The sequence below is a fragment of the Triturus cristatus genome, chromosome 5_2, assembly GCF_964204655.1.
Source record: "Triturus cristatus chromosome 5_2, aTriCri1.1, whole genome shotgun sequence".
NCBI lineage: Eukaryota > Metazoa > Chordata > Amphibia > Caudata > Salamandridae > Triturus > Triturus cristatus.
Window position 1 is genome coordinate 928,612,322 of NC_140588.1, and position 23,428 is coordinate 928,635,749.

Consider the following 23,428-nt stretch of genomic DNA (forward strand, 5'->3'; position numbering starts at 1 on the left):
CATCTCTAATTCTATTGTGATGATACTGTAACATTTGTAGCATTTGTGACGGAGTGTTACTTTGCCAGGTACTCTCGAATTTCAATATTCTATTCTTTACTGGAGGTAATGCATTTTCTACTAATTTTGTCACAAATAAATGTGGATACGACTCACTACTTGTTTTTATACCACTATTTATTCCAAAACATTTTTCAAATCGGGCATAATAGTCACTTGTGTCTTCATCATGCTTTTGTTTACAGGCCGTGATTGCACCCCAATCTTCCTTTTTCGTAGTTAACAAACGTGGCAGTACTTGTACTAGTAAACCTGGTAATGCTTTGACTTTATCCCCGAGCCCTGAACCTGCAGCTCGGGCCTTTTCTTCCGTTTCTAATGCTGTCCAATCTATCTTTTGGTCTCCCACTTCCCACTCTTTTTCTTTCAGTTTTTCATAAATACCAGCAGGTAAGAGCACCTTTAATATCGTCATAATATCAGGATAGGTATACTCTCCCATCAGCAACATGTCCTTAATTTCTCGGTGGAAACCCGCTGGGTCTTTGTCATGACTTGGTACTACTTTCTTCATTTCTAACAATTCAATTTTTGATATGGGTGTGTATACAAATACACGGTGAAACTCATTGTCTTCGCCTTTTATTGGGTGCACTTCTCGGAAGGGATTTTGTCTATCCATATAATACGGCGTTCTTTCTCTGCGGGGCAGCGGGAAAGAATCCGGATTTACAAAAAGGACATACTGTTTACGTGACACTAATATTTCTTTAATCAACTTGTTACTAGAACCTCTCCATCTGTTCGTGAGTAGTTCCGTTAATATATCAGGTAAAGGACCAGGGTCAGCATGTTGGCTCTTATATAATATAAGGAGTTGCTGAATCATATAGATTCCAGCTAAACGTTGTTCATCTGCACTAAGGTTAAAAAACGTGTGTGCTACGGTCTCATCACCGTATTTTTCAGGACTGTCAATCCAGTGAACGGCTGATCTGGCCAATTCTTGCTCATCCATGGAATCGAGGAGGTGGTAACCCCTTCGTTCTCGTAGTAGTTTATCTGCGGCTTGGAACAGATGTTCAGGAGACTTTAAATTTATTACAGGCGTCGGATACGTTCTGCTATTATTTGGACATACAGAGTGTATGGGATCAGAAAAGCATCTAGTATTATCACAGGATCTTCCTCTGCCTACGTATGCTATGGTTTCTGACTGTCTTGCGGAATTCCCTGATTCGGAGACTTCATCTTGCTCGAACTCGTCTGTTTCCAATCTTTCTTCGTGAATGCGTTCTATTTCTCTACGGATTTTTCGGCACATGGCTATTATACAGTTTTTCTTATCGTGTCTCCCTTCTGATATATTCTGGCTCCATCTTGTAAGAATAAGCATTGTATTCGGGTCTACCCCCGGACGGTCTTGATTTCTGATCACGCAGTTTATGAGGAAACGTAACAGTTCCCCCTGTATCTCTACTTTCTGGAATTCCATAGCTCTGTTAATACATTCTGGGTCTCGCCCTGTTTGGACAAAATGATATATGTTATCTAGATGCGTAGTCATTCCTGGTAACCTCGCTAAATACTCTGCGGCTCGTCTGATACGTAATGATGCCAGGACCATTTCGTCCTCTTTACCGACCACCGGGTCATATCTACAATCTATAAGGAGTTCCTTAAGCGTACGTTCACTTACGAATTTGGGTGTACGTGAATGCGCTGATTCTTGAAAAATAAGTTTATTTATTCTAGGTGGCGTAAAAGTATTGCTTGCACCTCCCGTGGCCCCTTCAGGGGCGTCGGGTGTGAATGGATTCGTCGAACGTGACACAGCAACTATAGGTGTCGATACCACTGTAGAATCGATTGCGGGGACAGATGCGGAAACAGACGTGCTTGCCGGAGCTCGCGTCGGGACTTGCTGTTGCACGGGGACAGATACCTGATCCTGACGTTGAACCCCTCCGCCAGACGGTCTATGTGGTGTGGGGTTAGCATACTCGGGAGCTGCGTCATCTAGATATGAGGAAAGAAAAACATCTTCTGCGGTTCTGGGATGCCCTTTTGGATGTACCTTAATTGGAAATAATGGGGGTGGCAAGTCTTTTGGCATCTCTGGAACAGCCTTAGGTAGTCCTTCGGCTAGGAGGGGATACATACCACTCATAAGAGCGTTTCTTTGTCTATCTACTTGTTCTGATTTTACTCGGATACCTTCCTCAATTAATATATTTTCTTGAACTTCCTTTGAACTCTCTTTACTCCTCTCTTCCTGTCTACGTGCTTTTTCTGTACGTCTATGAGATTCTTTACGCCATAACTCAACAGCGTCTTTCTGTGACTGTCTGACTTTTCTTTTCCATAACTCTTCCTCCACTTTCATGATGCACTCTGTATCCCAGGTTCCCGCTGCGGGCCACCTTTGACTTTCCGGCAATCCCTTGGTATAATCTACCCATAGATCAAGAAACAATATGGCATCTAAGCCATGCTTGTGATACATAAAATGCCCTGGGGTGTCCCTGGGAGGAATAGGAACTGCTTCTTCGAGCACCCCTTTTCTGGTAGTAATCTGTCTTAACTTCGAGAAGAGCGGCATCTCGACAACTGATCTGATACTTACTCTTGAATTCACTTAATACGGAAAACACAATAATGAACGGTGAACAATGAACAATCATTCATACCACAATATGCAAGACATTTGAACACTTTAAACATTTAAACATTAAACATTTAAAAAATGACCGACGATGATGACAGTCTGCATGACTAATCACCAAGCTGAATTCTTGACAATAACTGAATACTTCGGAATACTTGATATACTGCTAAACAGTACATATACACTGCTAAACAGTGCAGACCGGATTTGTGTACCCAAATCCGTCTTGACCGGCACAACCTATGTGCTGTCAACACGCCTCCCCGGCGATGGTACTCACCGAGTAGCTCCTTGAAACGGAAGGCCTCAGAGAATGAACGGGACTCGATGACTGCGGACAGCGGACCCTCTGGACATCGGGATTTCGAAAACCTGGTGGGCCTCTGTATACCTCGGATCTTGCTCTCTCAGCTCGGCTCTGGTCGGGATACTTCGCACTTCTCACCGCCTCGTCTGGGTTGATCGCAGCCTCAGTCGCCCCCGCTTGACCGGAGGGAGCTTACAGGAAATCCTGCTGGTACGCGTTTATGGTCCGTCCAGCTGTGGCAGGAGACCGGGCCTGCAACGCACCGCCGGCGCGTGAGATGAGAAAGTGTCCCTGTTCGGGCGCCATTATGTGGTAAATATTCTTTTTTACCTTGACTGAATTTCATACGGAATCTAAAATAAAGTAAAATAGCTCAGAATAACAAGAGGCAGAATCCGTGGTATAAGAGATTTTCTGAATGGGCTTTATTCCAAAATGGCCGACTCGAGTGGCGGCCTTCAGGTTCCGTCACCACGAGGGTTCAGGAAGTGAAGTACAATACTTTATTGACAAGAAGTAACTTTTATAGCTCATACATTACAATGAAATGAATGCAAAAGGCGTAACAATTGATAAGAGAAATGACATAGTGGTACGTAATCGAAACTAGGCGTAATAAGGAGCAGAAAGAAACATGATTGGCTCTGATTATCATGCATAGGTGGATCTATAAGATAATACTTAACATAGATGCGCGCGCAACAGCATGACGTGTGATTGACGTGCAACTAGGGGGTGAAGGGGACTTGACATTTAGCTCTACATGTGGAGACGAGAAGTCTGGGGGGTCAAGTCAACCTAATCCCAAATCATATCTAACATCCTATGTTTAGAGAACTGTTATCCACAAGAAAAGACTCTCGGACAGAATCTATTCTATACTGACTGTGTGTGCGTGTACAAGCGTCTAAGTGTCTATATGAGATGCGAGGGGCAGAAAACTTTCCATGGCAACAGGGCTATGAATTACTTGCAGGAGGACGGAAAGGCCGAGTCCTTTGCTTGTGAGCTTAGAGGAAATGTTTACCTAAATCACCGAACAGGAATGCATCGGCTGAAGAGCAAAGTAGATAATTCGAAGGTGAAATACAGCTTCTTGGCAGGCAGGCAAAACTGGCCGAGGCAGGCACCGTTAGCTGCACAGGGAGTAGGACAAAGTTCATGGATACAGATGCGAGCTCAAGCTGAAGCTGTCAGAGACAGAGAGCAGGGAAGGCTTTAAGGACAGGATCGGGCCTACTTGCCTGAACTGTAAAAATGGAGTAACTTAGCCATATAAAGTCGGTGGCCTTTCATACTTAGGAATCGAATATCCAGCCCATTGATGGCGGATCTGACAGAGAACATGTTGACGGTGGACGCACATATGTTTGCGTTTTGGAAACTGGAACTGGAGGGAACATACATGTACTTGTGACATGCACATAGAACCGTTGGGGTCCAAGATAGGGGACATAACTGATCAGGAAAATCCACACTTCCACAGTATAAAAAACATATATACATAGGAATGTATGTGTATACGGGAATATTTCTCTATCCCAGGACCGCATTATATGGCAGGATGGGGCTCATTCTATATAGGACTCCGAAGTTATTATGACAGAGATCAAAAAGCGAGATACTAATAAGCCCAATCAAACGTATCAAGGGGGCAGGATTCCTTGTTACTAACGTGAGGTTCAAACATAAACTTAGTGGCAGGAAAATTTTCTCATAACTCAGAGGAAGTCTAGCTTAACTTCTCTTGTTAAGTTGATTCCAAGGTATATGGTCGTTAAGACCAGTTATGGGGTTTTCAATCTATGGACCCATCATCTGAAAGAAACACGTTAGTTAGATTCCTCACCTTAGAATATCCCCAGGCGTCAGACTGGATCCGGAAGATTTTTCGTCAGCAATACCCCTTGCGCGTCGCTAGGCATCTTCTGCGGCTCCGCGTCCGTCGTCTGCGTCGTGCGCCGGAATGACGTCGTCGGAGTACTTAGACGCCGCCCTCGCGCGCTGACGTCAGTTCTTTTTTTTTTTTTCCAGCGCCAGTAAGCGCAGATCCGGGAGAGCTACCCCTTTTAGTCTTTTTTGACTAAGTTTTTTGATCCTTTTTGATCTTGTCTCGACTCCGGCGCCGGTAGGATGCCTGGTTTTAAAGCCTGTGCTGACTGCAACCGCTTGATGTCGGTTACGGATCATCACCGCCGGTGCCTTTACTGTTTGGGCCTCGACCACGACGCGGAGTCGTGTTCGGACTGCAAGGGCCTGACCTCGAAGGCTAGACGGGAGCGGTCCCGTAAGCTTCTCGAGCTTCGCCACTCGGCAGCCGACGTCATCATCGATTGTCTGGCTCGAAGTCTTCGGGTAAGTCGAAGCACTCCAAGAGGCGACACCGCTCTTCGGACTCCCCTCGCCGGTCGCGCGACTCGGCCGAGGGTCAGGGTGGTTCCACCCCCGCGGCTCCAGCGGAGCCGCGCAAGTCCCCATACCCGCCGGTCCCTGGGACTGACGCGACGCCGGCGTAAGTCAGTGCCTTCCTCTCGGCCATGAGGAACCTGGCTCCGCCGTCGACGCCCGCTGGCGCGCCTTCGGGCCCCGCGGACCCGACTGGGCAACCTTGCATGCCGGCGGCTCCGGCCCCGGCGCCGGCCTCGACGCCGCAAGTGCCCGAGGGACCCGTTCCCGAGTCCCCGCCGACGCCGGCCGACCTCGTCATGCCTCCTCCGCCGGCGTCGACACCGGATCCACCTCAGACGCCAGCTCCGCTCGGCGTCGTGCCCCAGTTCAGCCCCGCTCCGGACCCGGCGCCGTTACGGCGTCGATGGACGGCGCGTACGGCGCCGTTGGAGACACATTATGTCTTATCCTCCGGCTCCGATCCTTCCTCCTGTTTACCAGGAATCGGATGACGGGGGCGAATGGGAGGGGTCCGAGGACCCTATGGCCGTTCAGGCTCAGCTGTCACAGGACTGGGCAGATGAACTGGGGGAGGCCAGTGGTCTGGATACCTCACCAGACACTGGATTCATCTCTCCTCCGACTGTGGCTTTGGAGCAGGGAGCTGCTTTCTCTGTGGTGCTGCGCAAGGCGGCCGCAGCCCTTGGGCTTGAGCTGCCTGCCGTGGCTGTGAGAACTAATGTTCTCACTGAGGTGCTTCAGTCTGCAGCAAGCTCCACTGAGCCTCTGCTGCAATTCAATGAGGCCCTCATTGACGTTCTGCAGGGCACCTGGTCCAAGCCCTCCACAGTTCCTCCTGTGGACAGGAACGTCGCCAGGTGCCACCGCCCTGCTCCCGAGAGCCTGGTTATCCAGGCTTCTACCTCCCAATCCTCCTTCCCGACCGCTCCGCCGAACCGGGATTCCAAGAGACTGGAACAGTTTGGCAAAAAGCTGTTCTCCTCCCTTAGTTTGGGCCTGCGGTCCTTGAACACCGCCTGTCTTTTGGACCGTTATTCCCACTCTCTGTGGGATACGGTGGAGGACGTGCTGCCCCTGTGTCCGGAGGAGGTCCAGACACGACTTACCCAGGCTCTGGCCGATGGAGGGATGCAGCGCGACATGCTATCAGATGTGGGCTTGACACTACGGACTCGCTGGGTAGGGCGATTTCTACCACGGCGGCGCTTAGACGTCACGCCTGGCTGCGGTCCACGTCCTTTTCGGGAGATTTCCAGAGCACTCTCATGGACATGCCCTTTGATGGGACTCGCCTTTCTGGTGAGAAAGCGGACAGTGCGCTGAATCGCTTTAAGGACTCCCGGGCTACGGCCAAGTCCTTGGGCCTCTCGGCCCCGCGGTCGCAAACTTCCGCCTTTCGCCCCTTTCGTGGCCAAGGAAGGGGTGCCTCCTCACGTCCGCCTAGCCACCAGCCGCAGAACCAACCTGCGCGCGGACGTGGTTTCCGCCGAGGCGGTTCTGGAGGACGACGCGGTCAGCCCACATCCGTCCCGGCAGCATCCGCCTCAAAGCCTTCCTAGTCCGAGCTTTCAGGCCCATTCCACGCCAGTGGGCGGCAGAGTTCGCCATCACCTGCTCCACTGGCGGTCCATCACATCGGACAGGTGGGTGCTGCAAATCGTCCGAAGGGGCTACTCCCTCCCCTTCGAGACGACCCCTCCAGCCATGCCACAGCAGCACCACCGTATCTCGGGGGATCATTTGAATCTTCTCCACGAGGAAGTTTCGGCCCTCTTGGCCAAGGGGGCCCTGGAGCGCGTTCCGAGCCCAGAAGTAGGTCGTGGTTGTTATTCCCACTACTTTCTGGTTCCCAAGAAGGGCAAAGGGGGCCTACGCCCTATCTTGGACCTCCGGAACGTCAATGCCTTCCTCCGGAAGGAAAGGTTCAAGATGTTGACTTTGGCTCAGGTTCTAGCTGCCCTAGACCCGGGAGACTGGATGGTAGCGTTGGACTTGCAGGACGCATATTTCCACATCCCCGTCCTGCCGGCCCACCGGCGTTACCTGCGGTTCACGGTGGGTCAAGAGCACTTTCAGTTTACCGTGCTCTCCTTCGGCCTTACCAGTGCCCCTCGGGTGTTCACGAAAGTGATGGCGGCGGTCGCAGCTCATCTGCGCAGATCAGGGGTTCCAGTCTTCCCCTATCTCGACGACTGGTTGTTGAAGGCGGGCTCGCCCCAGGCAGTCGTCTCCCACCTCCAGACTACGGCGGATCTCCTGCATTTGCTGGGGTTTTCCATCAACGTGCCGAAGTCACACCTGAGTCCCTCTCAGAAGCTCCTCTTCATCGGAGCGGTTCTCGATTCGGCGCAGTTCCGGGTCTATCCACCGGAACAGCGGGTCCGGGATATTCAGGCCCTGATTCCCATCTTTCGGCCTCTATCCTGGGTTTCGGTCAGGCTAGTGTTGCGGCTTCTGGGGCTGATGGCCTCCTGCATCCTACTAGTGCATCACGCCAGGCGGCGCATGCGGGCTCTGCAGTGGGACCTGAAGTTTCAGTGGGCCCAGCATCACGGAAACCTGTCCGACCATGTCTTGATCTCGGAGGGCACTGCACAGCAGTTGAAGTGGTGGCTCACGGACCGTGATTGGGTCACGGGCAAGAGCCTCTCCCTTCCCCAACCGGAGCATGTCGTAGTGACGGATGCGTCCCTCCTGGGATGGGGTGGCCATATGGGAGAGGCGGAGATCAGAGGCCTCTGGTCTCCGGCGGAGTCTCGCCTCCACATCAACTTGTAGGAGCTGAGAGCGATCCGACTTGCACTGAAAGCCTTCCTTCCCTCTGTCAGGGGAAGTGTCGTGCAGGTGTTCACGGACAACACCACCGCCATGTGGTATTGCAACAAATAGGGCGGGGTGGGGTCGTGGACCCTTTGTCAGGAGGCTCTGCGCCTCTGGACGTGGCTGGAACACCAGGGCGTCACCCTAGTGGTTCAACATCTGGCGGGCTCTCTGAACGCCAGAGCAGACGAACTCAGCCGCCGGTGCATGATGGATCACGAATAGCGTCTGAACTCCGAAGTGGCGCAAGGTCTCTTTCAGCAGTGGGGAGAGCCTTGGTTAGATCTACTCGCCACCGAAGAGAACGCGCAATGTCAGCAGTTCTGCGCGTTGGAATTTCCAAGGCGGCACTCGCTCGGCGACGCTTTTCGTCGCGAGTGGAGTTGCGGTCTGTTGTACGCCTTTCCGCCTATACCACTTCTGCCCAGAGTGCTGAAGAAGATCAGGCACGACCGGGCCCAAGTCATCTTGGTGGCCCCGGATTGGGCACGAAGGTACTGGTATCCCGAGCTACTCAGTATGTTGACCGATCCTCCGATACGTCTGCCCCTTCGGGAGGATCTTCTGTCGCAGCAGCAGGGGACGGTCCTCCACCCGAACCTGTCCAGCCTCCACCTCCATGCGTGGAGATTGAGCGGCGGCAGTTGATGCCATTTGACTTGCCTCCTGAAGTCTGTGATATCATTCAGGCAGCCAGGCGTCCCTCCACAAAGACGGTATACGCCTGCCGGTGGAACAAATTTGTGGCATGGTGCACTGCAAAGGCTGTGGATCCCCTTTCCGCCCCTCTTTCTGAGGTTCTCCTCTTTCTTCTTTCTTTGGCCCGGCAGGGCTCTGCCCTGGGCACCTTGAAAGGTTATCTTGCTGCCATCTCTGCCTTCTTGCGGCTTCCTGATCAGCCTTCTCTTTTCAAGTCCCCTGTAGTTACACGCTTTCTAAAAGGCATTACTCACACGTTCCCTTCTGTCCCTTTTGTAATGCCTCAGTGGGACTTGAATCTTGTTCTCACATTTCTAATGTGCGCTCCCTTTGAGCCTCTTCATAATTGTCCTCTTCGTCTGCTGACGCTTAAGACTGCTTTTCTGGTAGCCATCACCTTGGCTAGACGGTTGAGTGAGCTCCAGGCTTTATCATCAAAGCCTCCTTTTCTCTCTGTTCATCCGGACAAGGTTGTCCTTCGGCCTCGTCCCTCCTTTCTTCCGAAGTGGTGACCCCCTTTCATCTTGGGCAGTCTGTCACCTTGCCCACCTTCTTTCCGCCTCCGCATCCTTCCAAAGAGGAAGAGAGGCTCCACCGTCTGGACCCCAAACGTGCGCTCTCCTTTTATCTGGACCGCACAAAGCAGTTCCTGGTGGACGACCAACTTTTCGTTGGATACGTGGGTGGTAAGAAGGGGAAAGCTGTGCACAAACGGACCATCTCTCGGTGGGTCGTTTTGTGCATCAAAAGTTGTTATTCCTTGTCAAAAAAGGACCCTCCTGTTGGGCTGCGCGCCCATTCTATTCGGGCCACGGCGGCTACTACTGCTTTGGGACGGGGTGTCCCTTTGCAGGACATCTGTCAGGCGGCAACGTGGGCTTCGCTACACACGTTTGCCAGGCATTATTGCCTTGACAGCCAAGTCCGGAGGGATGGCTTCTTTGGCCGGTCTGTCCTCCAGGACTTTCTGGTGAGATCTTGGTTCGCAGACCCACCACCGGGGATGGTATTGCTTGGGTATCTATTCTAAGGTGAGGAATCTAACTAACGTGTTTCTTTCGGATGAACAAGTTACTTACCTTCGGTAACGATGTATCTGTAAGAAACATTAGTTAGTTAGATTCCTCACCGACCCACCCATCCTCCCCGTTCTGCGAACTGACATCTAGGGTTAAGGCTATCCCTTTCAGGGCACTAGAATTTTTGGCACCAGTGTCGGTATCTTGCATGGCTCTGCGTTCCTGGCGCGGAAGGCTATGTACAAGAACTGACGTCAGCGCGCGAGGGCGGCGTCTAAGTACTCCGACGTCATTCCGGCGCACGACGCCGACGACGGACGCGGAGCCGCAGACGACGCCTAGCGACGCGCAAGGGGTATTGCTGACGAAAAATCTTCCGGATCCATTCTGACGCCTGGGGATATTCTAAGGTGAGGAATCTAACTAACGTTTCTTACAGATACATTGTTACCGAAGGTAAGTAACTTGTTCTTTGTTCTCGTTCCAATAGGACTTTGGACATGTTACCATCCCCTTTGACTTTCTCGATCACAGACCACCAGAGATCGTTGTCTGAGTGTTTTTTCTCTAAGTAATGTGCAGTAAGTCTAGTTGCTGTTATGGATCTTCTGATAGTACTTCTGTGTTCGTTGATACGAATTTTAATTCTCCTACTTGTCATGCCTATGTACATAAGTTGACATGGGCATTTAATTACATAGATAACTCTCTCCGAATTACAATTGGTATGGGATCTCTGTTCCCATTTATGATGCATCCCCAGGTCAATTTCTTTGGTGTGTTCTGTAAATGTACATGCCACACAGGATCCACATGGGTAGTGGCCCACAACCGGTGGCTGATTCCATAAGGTACTTTGGTAGGTGGTTTTTTACTTTCTGTAAGTCCGTATGGATTAATGTATCCCTAAGGCTTTTATTCCTTTTGAAGGTGAACATGGGTTTTTCAAATTTCAACTTATTCGAAGTTAGTATTGGCCATTTTCTGTTGATAATTTTTTTTTAATAATTAGATGATGCATTAAAAGTAGTTACACAGATCAGGGTATTGGGTTCCTCCTTCTGATGAGTCTCAAGTAAAACATCCCGTGGAGTATTCCGGGATCGTTTCTGTGCCTTTTCAATGATTCTCTTTGGGTATGATCTTTCTGCCAATTTTTTAGTCAGGACTTGGGCCTCGAGTTTGTATTCTGTCAAATCTGAACAATTTCTATGTATTCGTAGGAACTGACCCACCGGTAAATTTTCTCTCAACGCACGCGGATGGGCGCTGTTAAAATGTAACAGACTATTTTTGTCTGTGGGTTTGGTGTACAGGGAACTGACAATACCATCGTTCCTAGCACTAATTGTGACATCAAGAAAAGATATATGATCTTGATCGTGGGTCATTGTGAATCTCAGATGTGGGTTTAGATTGTTAAGCCATGTATGAAACTGTCCCAGTGTAGTTGAATCTCCTTCCCATATAACAAGGACGTCATCAATATACCGCCACCATTTTTTTAATGTTGTTTAAGAATGGATTGAGGGTCCATATATATTCATCTTCAAAGTGCCTCATGTACAGGCATGCTATGCTCGGCGCAAAAGTACTGCCCATAGATGTTCTGTGGACCTGTAGATAGAGCTGGTCGTCAAATCTAAAGAAATTTTCCTTCAGTGCCAAACGTAATAGAGTGATGATCCAGCTCACCGGAGCTTCCCAGGTCCAGTTCTATTGCTCAAGACAGTTTGAATCACCTCAATGCTTTCTTCTTGAGGGATGCTCGTGTAAAGAGCTTCCACGTCTAGACATACTAGTATATTTTTCTCAGTATTGTATGGCACATCTTGGAGGATGTTCAGAAGATGTTTAGTATCTTGTATATAGGACCGGATACGTGTGACTAGTGGGCGAAGAAACCAGTCTGTATATTTTGAGAGAGGTTCCAGGAGGGACCTAATACCAGATACAATAGGTCTACCCGGAGGAGGGGACTTGTTCTTGTGCATCTTGGGTATGGTATAAAAAATAGGTGTTCTTGGGTCCTCACAGTTCAAAAATGCGTGTTCCTTGTTGTTAATCCATCCTTCTCCCAATGCTTCGGCTGTTATAGAGCTTACAGTTTTCTTAAGCCGTGTAGTGGGGTCTCTGGCGAGAGGTTGGTAAAATTTAGTGTCGGCCAAGAGGTTCAGGCATGTCGTGCGGTAGGCTGTGGTGCTCTGGATAACAGTTGCCCCGCCCTTATCTGCTGGTTTTATTATGATGTCAGTCCTTGAGCTCAGATTCTTTACAGCTTCTTTCTTTTTTGCTCATATTGTTGTATGTGTCTTTCCTGATGGGGAGCTCCTCGATCTCTTTCGTGACGCTCTGTTCAAAAGCCAATATTTCGGGAGGCATTAAGGATGCTGGAGGAAAGAAATTTGATTTTAACCTCAATGGTGTGTGTGTGTCATCTTCATCAGGGTTTTCTTTGTCCATAAAAAAGGCCTTAACACGTATTTTGCGAAAAAACTCGCTAAGTTCACATCTCATCTGGAATTTGTCCATGTAGGTTGTTGGTACAAAACCTAGGCCTTTGTTGAGGACATCTGTTTCCTCTTTCGTCAGTTGGATATCCGTAAGGTTAACTACTAGTCCCGTTGGTTGCTTGTCCCTGCGCTGGGTCCCTTCGACGCGCTTCGTGTACTCACTGGTGTGTCGTTGTCTTCCCATTGGACTAGTTTGCTTGTATTGTTCCTCCTGCCACGTCTCCCTCTTCTTCCGCCCTGTCCTAAAAAACGATTCTGGTTAGAGCTTGGCTGGAAGAAAGGTCCCGGCTGGAAACGTTGTTGTCCTTGAAATGGAGGTGGTGGTCCCTGAAAGGGCATCGGTCCATAGGGTCCTGGCCAGGGATACATTTGTGGGTGCTGGTAGCCTCGGTTGAAGTTGCCTCTTCTTGGTCTTCTCGATTTACCTCTCCAGTTCTTTTCTGACCCATTACTAGACCAACTGTCTTCTTCTGATTCTGAACGACTTGAATGACCTTGTTAGGCAGAGCCGGAATCTGTCTTTTCCTGGTGTACATAATCCTCTCTAATATAGGGATATACCTTCTCATGTGCAAACTTCTTCAAATCCTTTTGTAGTTTGCTGATTTTGCTTTGCATCAAGAAGTATTTATGTTCGTTAATTTCCTTATTGACCTCTTCTAGTTTTTTCCGGTACAAGGTGATTTTTATTTCTGTCATTAATGCATCCTCACTCGTTTTTATTTTGACCAGGATGGCATCTGATAGTCGTTTCACAGTATTAATAATCAGTGTAAGCCAATCGCGGGTACATCGCCACGCGATTAGAGACCACTCCTTTTTGAATAGCTGGTCATCAAGGAAGATCCTGGGAGCATTATTCACCAGAAGTCCTCTTGGTGCTGCATTACCCCTCAAGTACTCGGTAAGAATTGCACCATGTAGGAGAATCTTCATTTGTGTTCGTTTGAGTTCTTTTAGTTCATCCCAATTCTGGGCTTGATTTAAACTTTGGTTTATATTTGTATCTGGTAGTAAGGATGGTCCTGCCAGAATCGAAGCTGCCATGTCGTCTGAGTAACCCAGTCCCAGGGCCTCTGCCATGGAGAGTTGGTCTGTCATAACCCTATCCCTCAGAAGATGGAATAGCAGAAAAAGAAAATTTTCGGTATTGAGGAGATGAAAAGGAGAAGGTTCGTCGTTCTCAGTGTGTAGGTAAGGAAGTTAACTGTGGATTGTTGGTGCACTTCTATATATCAACAAACCAGAAGGAATTGCCCACGGGTTTGTTTGTATGTGCTACCAGTATATTTGGGGGGAAAAAAATACTGACCTTCAGGCACCAAGGTCACCAGAGCCACAACTGACTAACCTAGCCACCACTTTAATTAGTTTCATATTTCACTATACTAGTTGAACACTAATCCTTTATGGGTCCCGGAGTCGAGTGTAACTCGCCAAAAAAGCACTTCGACGCCTTGTCAGGGGTAGTAAGCGCAATATAAATGCAATTACAATTACAACCGGTTACAGAGGTGGACGCGATGTTCAATCAGTTCAGCAGAAGGTCGAGTGAAGAGGCTTACGTCTTCACTTTGTAGTATGTATGTATGCGGTCAGAAACCCCTAGAAAGAACCGCCGTACTGTGGAAGCAATGGAACGGAAGGGAACGATCCCCGAGTGGGTAAAAAGAGCAGAAGAGCATTATTTCATGTGGCACCTACAAGTAAGTGCATGTGGCTGCCGCACAATATTGTGATGACGTTTCAGCACATTAGCAGCTGCTTTGCTCTAGTTTGCGCAGCTGCCCCAGCTGTTATGTACGACCTCTCAAGGTTTCATTCTTCAAATGTCACTGCTTGTTGCAGCTGAAATGTGGCATCTGTCACCACTGACCACCATTCTGCCACACGACAACCTGCAGCTTCCACCAGCAGTGTCCACCCGCTGTAGCCATCCTACAAGAGGGCTGGTGTCCTATGGACTGTGCAGCTGGGGCACGGTCGCCTCTACTGCCTTCTTGGAACAAGCAGCTTTGGGCCTGCTCGGACATCTCTACTCAAGAGAGCCAATACCCTTTGCCACATCCAGCAGTGATCTCACCACCGCACCATGTTCAAACCAGGAGCCAGACGTGACGGCATATTAAAAAGAAGCATTTGCAATGCAACAGGTCTTGCATTTACGCGAGTTTCAGCTATTGGCATTGTAAATGACAATGGTTTTTATTTCTATTTTGTTTTTTTAAACAAATAAAACACATTGTTATATACAATGCCAATAGCTTAAATTTGTGTAAATGCGAGACCTATTGCATTGCAAATGCTTGTTTAGGTTTGCAAGGGATTCTGCGTAACAGAACCTGGTGAGAGCCAGTCAAGTCACCCCATCCCGGATTCCCCTGGGTGTCAAATTTTAAAAAATGTATAGGTTTGCCAGGTTTGCCTAGGTGCCGGCAGAGTTATGGTTCAAAAACTACAGCTAGGCACTTTGCAAAAAAAAGGGTCATTTTTCACTGTGAAAATGTGGTGCCCACGTTGCGTTTTGGGCCGTTTCCTGCCACGGGCACTAGGCCTACCCACACAAGTGAGGTAACCTTTTTCTCGGAGGACTTTGGGGAACGGGGGGTGGGTGGAATTTTGTGGATCCACACAGATTCCAGAACTTTGCACCACTGAAAGGTCAATTTTTTTTTCTTTTTTTTTTTGGTTTGCAAGGAATTCTGGGTAACAGAACCTTGTGAGAGCCAGTCCAGTCACCCCATCCTGAATTCCCCTGGGTGTCCAGCTTTCAAAAATGGTCAGGTTTGCTAGGTTTCCCTAGGTGCCGGCAGAGCAAGGGTTAAAAAATTACAGCTAGGCAACTTGGCAAAAAAAGGGTAATTATTCACTGTGAAAATGTGTTGTATCCACGTTGCGTTTTGAGCCGTTTCCTGTTGTGCCTACCTCTAGCGATGAAGGGGGACTTACGGACTTGATAACGGGGTCCAGCATACGTGCCCAACCAATGCTCAACAAGAAAGATATGCTGTTCCCCCAGTTGGACAACGTGATAAAGGGATTGAAGGAGAGAAGTCCTCCTTGTCGGAACTAGAGTCCTCACACACCCAGCAAGCTAGGTGTCCTGCTTCTTCATATGGACTTGCTCCTCGTCGGGTCGGCGCTGCAATACCCGACGCGCACCCTTAAAGGGGCACTTTAGCGGAGATCTTTTGTTCCTGCCGTTTGGTACGTGGGTGTGAGGGCCCTAAAAAACAGTGTAGATGTAGTGCAGGTGAGTGATGTTAAAAAAGGTTGGATAGTCCACAAACTCTTTATTCGGCTGGTTATCCACCTTCTTTAAAACAAACTGAGTGGCTGCTCTCTGGCTCTATGGTCCAGTGGAGCTCAGCTCATCTCATATTGTGTGGTTGACATGTTTCATGCATCGTGGTCAATACTGATCCATTGCATTTCATCAGGACCTTGTGTTACAATACTCTCTACACGTGGTGGGCAATGAGGCTCCTACCTACCACACTTATTGGAAGCAAGCGCGAAGTCCTGCCAATCCTAGTGGTAACCTAGGTATGGGATAAAACTCACTCCATTAGGTATTTTTGGGCTTTAGACACCAAAATCGTGGTGTCCTGTCCTCATTGAGATATGCGCTGGTACACCTGCGCGTTCAGCCGCAAAAAAACGGATGTTTCTCTTTATCACGTTACGACTGGGGGAACAGCATATCTTTCTTGTTGAGCACTAGGCCTAACCACACAAGTGGGGTACCATTTTTTATTGGGAGACTTATGGTAACACAGAATTGTAGAGCAACTGTTATTACCTATTGACTTTCGATGCATTTCTGCCTTCCAAATGAAAGACAATGTGTAAAAAATAAGCCATTTTGAAAAATGACCTTTAATTTAGTATGGGTATTCATACTTTTGGCAATGTGCAAATATCTACTGTTTCTAAACGCTATATTTTGTTCCCATTTCAGAAATACATAGGTGTCTTTCATACCGATTTTTCCATGTATACATTTTCCCAGAATAATTGCAATATACCCGGTACATAATAAAAAACCATTGCAAGTCGCTACTCTGTTATTGGCTCTGGGTTCGTCGGGTTCTTGGTGAACCTACAAGTCCTATATATCCCCACAACCAGAAAGGTCCAGTGGATGTAACGGTATATTGCTTTCAAACAGCTGTCATAATTAGAAGAAGTTAAGGTGAAAAGGTTGACACAAATGGCTGTTTTTTTTCAACAAATTTTCAATTTTTCCTATATTCAACGGTTATTTTCTGTGAAGAAACCTTGAAGAATCTACACAAATTACCCCTTGCTGAATTTAGAATTTTGTCTACTTTTCTAAAATGTATAGCTTTCCAGGATCCCTTATTGCTTTCATACCCATTTCGACCATTAACTGGAAAGAAGGTGAAAGCACAAAAAGTAGCAAAAATAGGCTATGTCCCAGAAAAATGCCAAAACTGTGTAAAATATTTTGGTTTTCTGACAAGTCAGCTTGTCCCTGAAAGCTGGGCAAATGGTGATTTCAGCACCACAACCCCTTTTTAGGTCTCGCCTGACCCAGCGCATGCGCTGGTCTGGCGAGACTTTTTGTGAGGGCTCAAAAGTGCTACCACTGTAGCCTAGAACTACAGTGCATGTGCGCGCGTGCCTCACTTTCGCGGCCGCATGGCCGCTTTGATGTTTGATCGCGATTGCGATCACTTTTGCGGCCACACAGCCGCTTTGATCTCCGTGAGCCTGTTTTTTTTTCTTCTCCTGTTTATTACTTCTATGTAGTAATGGTGGCACCTGTGCGCCGCTATTACTACAGAGCAGTAATAAAAAGAAACTAGCATTGGCATAGCCAATAGGTCTCGCTTTTGGGACCTTACAAATATTTAATTATGCAACTGTTGCAGGGCTAAACACTTACAAGGTCCCAAAAGCGAGACCTATTGGCTATGCCAATGCTTGTGTTATACCATTTGCAGGGGGAAAAACTGACTTTCACCTGTAGCCCTTTTTTCCCATTTTTCAAAAAAAAATGTTTACTGTATTTTGGCTAATTTCTATGTCCTCTCTAGGGGAATCCACAAACCCTGGGTACCTTTAGAATCCTCATGATGTTGGGGGAAAAAAAGGACGCAAATTTGGCGTGGATACCTTATGTGGTCAAAAAGTTGCAGGGGCCTAAGCGCGAACTACCCCAAATAGCCAAAAAAAAGGCTTAGCACAGGGGAGTGAAGGCCTATCAGCGAAGGGGTTAAAATCTCCTCAAGAGAACTTTTTAGCAGTGCTCCTACACCCTTGTAGGTGGCATTGTGTGGTTTTGCTTTTGCTCCATATCTCCTGGAAGTGACCTTGTTAACCAGCCCCATCTTTGCACACTTACATCAGTTTCATTATGCGCATTATGATGCAGATCCAGAGCTGTGCTACCAATTTTAAAGGTCTGATGATTATTGCTACATTTTGTTTCAAAGTGTTGGGGGATTGTGTCCTGCCTGAAAATGACTGGCTTCAAGCCATGCCACAACTGCAGGAATCTGATGTTGAGCACAAACTCTGACACAGTGTGCCTTAGCTCAAGGCATGACTAAGTGTGGTATTAGTGTGACCCAATGCACCCAAAAGAGGTTAGAGACCTAGAAGTGAAGTTCTGTGTTGCAGAACAAAATAAGCTGCACTCTTTGTGCAGATCCTGTTCCAAGATGCGGGTGTTGATCCAGTCACAAGGCTGCCCCCTTAACTGCTTCATCACCCATTGTTTATCCTTTGGTAAGTCCAAGCTCAAGCATAGAAAGCAAACCATGTTTCGGCCACCTCCCATCCTACCCCTCGCTCAATCTCTCCCCCAAATGCCCCCAGTCCCTCCCACAATCCTGCTCACCAATCCCTCCCCTGTGACTCCAAAGAGAAGATGCAAGGACGTCAAATGCAATTCGCTCTTTTTCAAATTTACCCATCACGGAACAGTTTATTCAGTAGCGCCTGAGTTTTTAATTTCACAACATATCGAGACCTTCAAAGAGGCCTTGCAGTTGGTTTTCAGTGTACTTTCTAGTGCACATGTGAGCCCAGTGAATTCTCAGAGGCCTCCAGTTAGGTTACTGGCCGCAGGTCCCTCCCCAGAACAGTCTGTTAGTTAACGGACCTTTACAAACTCCGGTAGGTGCTTTGACTCTGGCCCCATGATCCAGTGTGGTTCCAACCACCCAGGCTCTGGTACACTGCCACCAGAGGATGATCGGTGAACACGGGCTACCTGTTGGGCTGTTGCATTCATTCCTGTTTGCACAAAGCCAGTGAAATCTTGCTAGACATTTGGGCAGACTTTCGAGCCTCTTTGCCTCAGACAGTCTATGGCATACAGGACATGGCCAAGTATGTTATCTGAGCAGGTTTGGATACCACAGCCTCCATTGGCAGAGTGCTCTGTACCAATGTTGTCCTTCCTAAATGCGGTCCACTTGTTATTCTGACGATGTGCGGGCATTAACAATGGATATGTCCCTTGATGGGTCTTGCCTCCTTGGGGAGAAATGCAAGGGGATTGTCCATGCGTTTGAGTGGTCATAACATAGCTGTACACTTGGTAACTCCCAGTTCTCTTTTCCCTGAAGTAATAATCCAATCAAAGCCATGGGAAACCTGATAAGCTGTCCGAGTTATGTAGTCGGGCCTCCCTATAATAATTAGCTTGTGGTTATCTGAATCTATCATCCATCTGTATGAGTATTTAAATAGTGTCCTATGTGATTGTATTGCTTTAAGTGGGCATGGTTCTGAATTCAGCAACTGGAACAACTGGTTAGCCCGAAGACATGCCTTAATGAAGCCAAGCATCAATTTTTGCCATAAACATTGCATTTAGCTGCTATTACTGCAAAAATCCAATCATAAGTAATTTTTACATCATTCTAGTAACTAACGTTCGCCAGTGGGGATCTTAAAGGCATTCCTCCTGCAAGGAAGTCTGCCCCCTTAGGAGTCAGGTAGTCGAACCAGAGCACATTTTCTATTTCTTTTTAGTCCTATACATGCTCCCCAGTGGCCAGGTACATTCCTATTTCAAATTTTAAGTGCATTAAAGTATTACCTTAAAACTAAAACACATAAAACTGAAATACTTATTTGGGAATTAGACTACCGGCACAGGATTAAGATTCTGGACAACAGTCTTTAGGGAGATGGATCATATCCTGCATTAGTACTGATTAACAGAAAGCCCATTTACCCTTTCTCGGAGGCAAAGCACCAGCTGCTGCTCCTTTTAGAAATGCCTAATTTTCGAAATATTCGAGCGAATTCGTTGATTCGGGCTCTAGAAAAGACGCCTTTGAGGTTCATGCCTCTTTGGCTAAATTATTTGATTCCTTTCTGTTCATACCTATTCATGTGGGTGTAAATGCAGTCAAATGATGAACATGCTATTCTACTTAATTCATGAATGGCAAGTTTCATGTAATCCTACTTTTCAGCCCATCCTCTGCCTCGCCGAACTAGAATTGTACTGAGCAATTGTTTGATGGCATCTTTGCACTAACCTGCACATCAAAATGAAATACTTAACTCTGCTGCCCTTGATGTGGAAGGGAAAGTTTTGAGTGTTTTAAGAGCAGTATCAACATTCGTAAGTGAAATTATGTCCACATGCATCATTGCATGTTTATATGTCTATCCAGTAATAAGCAGAATTATCAGTCTAATGTGTTTTTTGTTTAAATGCAATTCCAATAAACATCTTTATAATACATTGTTGCTCCTTCTATGACGTTTTCAGTACATTTTACAAAAATGATAGTTAAAACATGTTCAAGGATCCCACCCATATTCATGGATATTTTGATTGATTTTAACGACAATAAATGTGAAGTAGGATTAATATTGTATAACCTTTCTTTTTCGCTTCTCTCTGCAGGCCCCTAGACTCCAATCTCCATGATATGGGTCCTCTCTCCTGCAATGCTGCTCCCAGGTATGACTAGCCTATTGGTAGTCTTCAAATTGTGTCAAAATGCAATTGCCATACAGCCTTTTCTTTCGACAAATATAATTAACCCCTTAACTACATTTTCTAGCATCAAAGTTCACAGCCTAAAGATATTTTTACTTCTAGTGGACTACCTAAAAATGACAACTAGATAAACCTAGGATTTGCCAGGTATACCAAGAGGGTCAAAGGGAAAAATGTTTAATGACCACTAGGTTTCTCATCCCTTTATTCTCAATATATAGTAACTACAAAATCCGAAAACCTAGGGTCAGAACGAAGAAATAGTGATAAAGCTAGTGAGTACTTCAGCAAGTGAAAATAAATCCCATCAGCCACCTAGGTTGCAACCGACATCATTTGGGATTCAGTGTCCCTGACTGAACCCCATGGAAATTGGGGCGACAGCACCAATGGGCAACAAGAACCTTTCTTATCGGTTTAGGATATAGTATCATCCGAAGTTCTCAATAAAGTGGTTTAGTTGATAATGGTGGTGAAGGAAGCAGTGCAATGAAAAAGTGAAAATATTAAAATAATCTACTGGAACAGATATGATACTTTAATGGTTCTGTTCAAGTGACGAAATAAAACCAGTGCAGGAGCTGTTTTGCAAGAATAACTGCTCAAGTCCAGCTACAAAAAAGGATCTCCATGTTTCAGCCTCTTGATCAGGTGATAATCAGGCTTTCGTCAGGACCTATGAACTTCTGCTACTGCTATCTATTAATGTGTGATCCTAAAAGTAAAAAACACCATAGTAGTGGAAATTATACAACCTACTTTGGTTGTGAATTTCTTCACAAAACACTATATAAATTCTTCAGGAGTGTTGATCCATTTCCTAAAAATAAAGGAAAGCATTAAATGCCAATTGTTGTACATCACACAAGCTTTATCAATAATACCTGTATGTGCTCAATCCTTTAACAACTCTAAGCACATTAGTGTGTTCTAACAGTGTTTCCTGTATAAATAAAGAACCACATAGAGATAACGAAACAACTAAAAAAAACGCTTACCCGCTCATGTACGGGAGCTCTCCTCACCTGGCATCCACTCAGAGAAATGAGGCCCCGCTCTATATGAAAATAAACGGGTATAGAACATGTTGGGAAGGCCAACCTGTGTCTTAAATTTAACCAACAAACAAAACAACGCACATTCTTCATGCCAGACATCAAAAAAACTGTGGCATTTCAGCCCAGCAGCTACGTCTTTCGTTTATAATTGCCAGGCGTTCTTAGGAGCATGTATCTAAGTAAGTCTCAAGTCACACGCTCCACTTAATGACTCATTATGATTAAAGCTTCTCGTAAGAATTGGAGAATACAAGATTGTCTCGTTAGGTCATACATCATGGCAATGTCGTAGAACTGCCAAACAGTGAATATTCAGTGATCTTAATAATATATATTCAATAGCACAGATGCGATTTGCTGCAAAAGCCGATGCAAGTATAAACTGCCATAAACGTCCAACTTGTTACTTTGCAAGAGTGTAACCGCGACACTCAAATTGGCCTACAACTCCAAATACGTTTATTGATTGTAGACACGCTCACTCAACACTCGATAGCAGCGTTTAGCAACTAGCCCTTTAGATACCAAAGAGTCAGCGAGTCGTCAAAGACATGAAAAACATTAAAAAAGATTCGAAATGCCCAGGGATATCAGGAGGGAACTAACCTGTCCGTCGGTACCTCGGATCTTAACAAAGCAGGAAGAGGAGGCACCGACCTACGTGTAACGATGGATTAAATACACGCGCTTGTTTGCGCAGGAGTAAATACGCGTCAAAGCTTAGCGCTGAAGCACCATGGGAGTTGTAGTTCTTTAAACTCCAAGTAAGTAAGCTCATAATATAACGTCAGTGCGCGTGTAACGACGTTAAAGATACACTCGCTTAACCTAAGCAAGAAGTATCCTGTATCGAAATTATGCCCTTCAGCATTTTGGAAGTTTGTAATTCTAATACCAGAATAGTCTCGCGTCACAGCTCTGCGCCGAAGCATCATGGGAAGAGTAGTTGCTTAGTATAAAGACAAATGAGCTAAAATATATCACGCCAGCGCGCAATAACGATGGTCTAGAAGCACTCGCTTCCTTGTGCAAGTTATCTCTCGCGTCAGGGTATTGCGCCAAAATCATGGGAGTAATAATTCCTTTGACATGAAGGGAAAGTCAGCCTATGCTAACAATGTAGCGTTCTCATAACTACAAATTGCATCACATGTTTATCAGAAGCACAATTTGTAATTAAGAGTCTAATATTAAATATATTAAGGCAGACTTAAGATGTCTTACATTATCCATTATATCTCAAGTGATTAAAAAATCACCCTATGTTGGTCATTTGGACTAGGCTTGCTTATTAATGTAAGGTTGCAAAGCTAATTTCTTTATTCATCATAGCTTCTTACGGCTCTGAGTAAGAAATTTCTCATTCTGGCACGTCACCTCCCTAGGAGTCTATGCATGTCTCTAAGGAAACTAATTACCCATAAAGAGATGTTCTAATCTCTGATCATAAGATTCACTAGTGTCTCTAGAACAGATGTCGGAATAAAAAGCAACATTCCTTTATCAAACAAGTACTCTGCATCTATGAAACACAGCATTAGGTTCTAGCTTGTAACATACAAGTCATTGTTTTAGAATTTGTAAAGACCTAAAGTGCAACCCATGGTATTTCATCGTTCAATCCCTGTGGATCACTCTTAAGTTTGTAAATCCATTTTTGTTCTCTCTGAAAGAGAAAACGTGTGATGTCACTTATATGTGAAGGGATATATGGTTGTTCAAGCACTATCCATTTCAGATCCTTGACCTTGTGTCTGTGTACAAGAAAATGATTGGTTAATCTTGTTGACTGTTTCTTGCAACAAATGGTACTTTTATGTTCATTGATCCGAAGTTTTATTTTGCGCGTGGTCATCCCCACATAACGAAGATGACATGAACATGTAATCATGTAAAAGACCTTCTCTGAATTACAATTTGTATGTTTTTTCAGGATCCA

At 46.4% G+C, this 23,428-nt stretch overlaps 1 protein-coding gene across 2 annotated transcripts in view; it reads left to right on the forward strand.

The window, feature by feature from the left end:
- STAG2 (STAG2 cohesin complex component) overlaps positions 1–23,428 on the forward strand; it is a 1,427,207-nt gene that overhangs the window by 202,610 nt on the left and 1,201,169 nt on the right. For both annotated transcript variants that reach the window (XM_085608133.1, XM_085608134.1), the window contains exon 4: positions 20,336–20,392. In XM_085608133.1, coding sequence (XP_085464259.1) covers positions 20,336–20,392 — 57 coding nt within the window. The remainder of the gene's footprint in view (positions 1–20,335; positions 20,393–23,428) is intronic.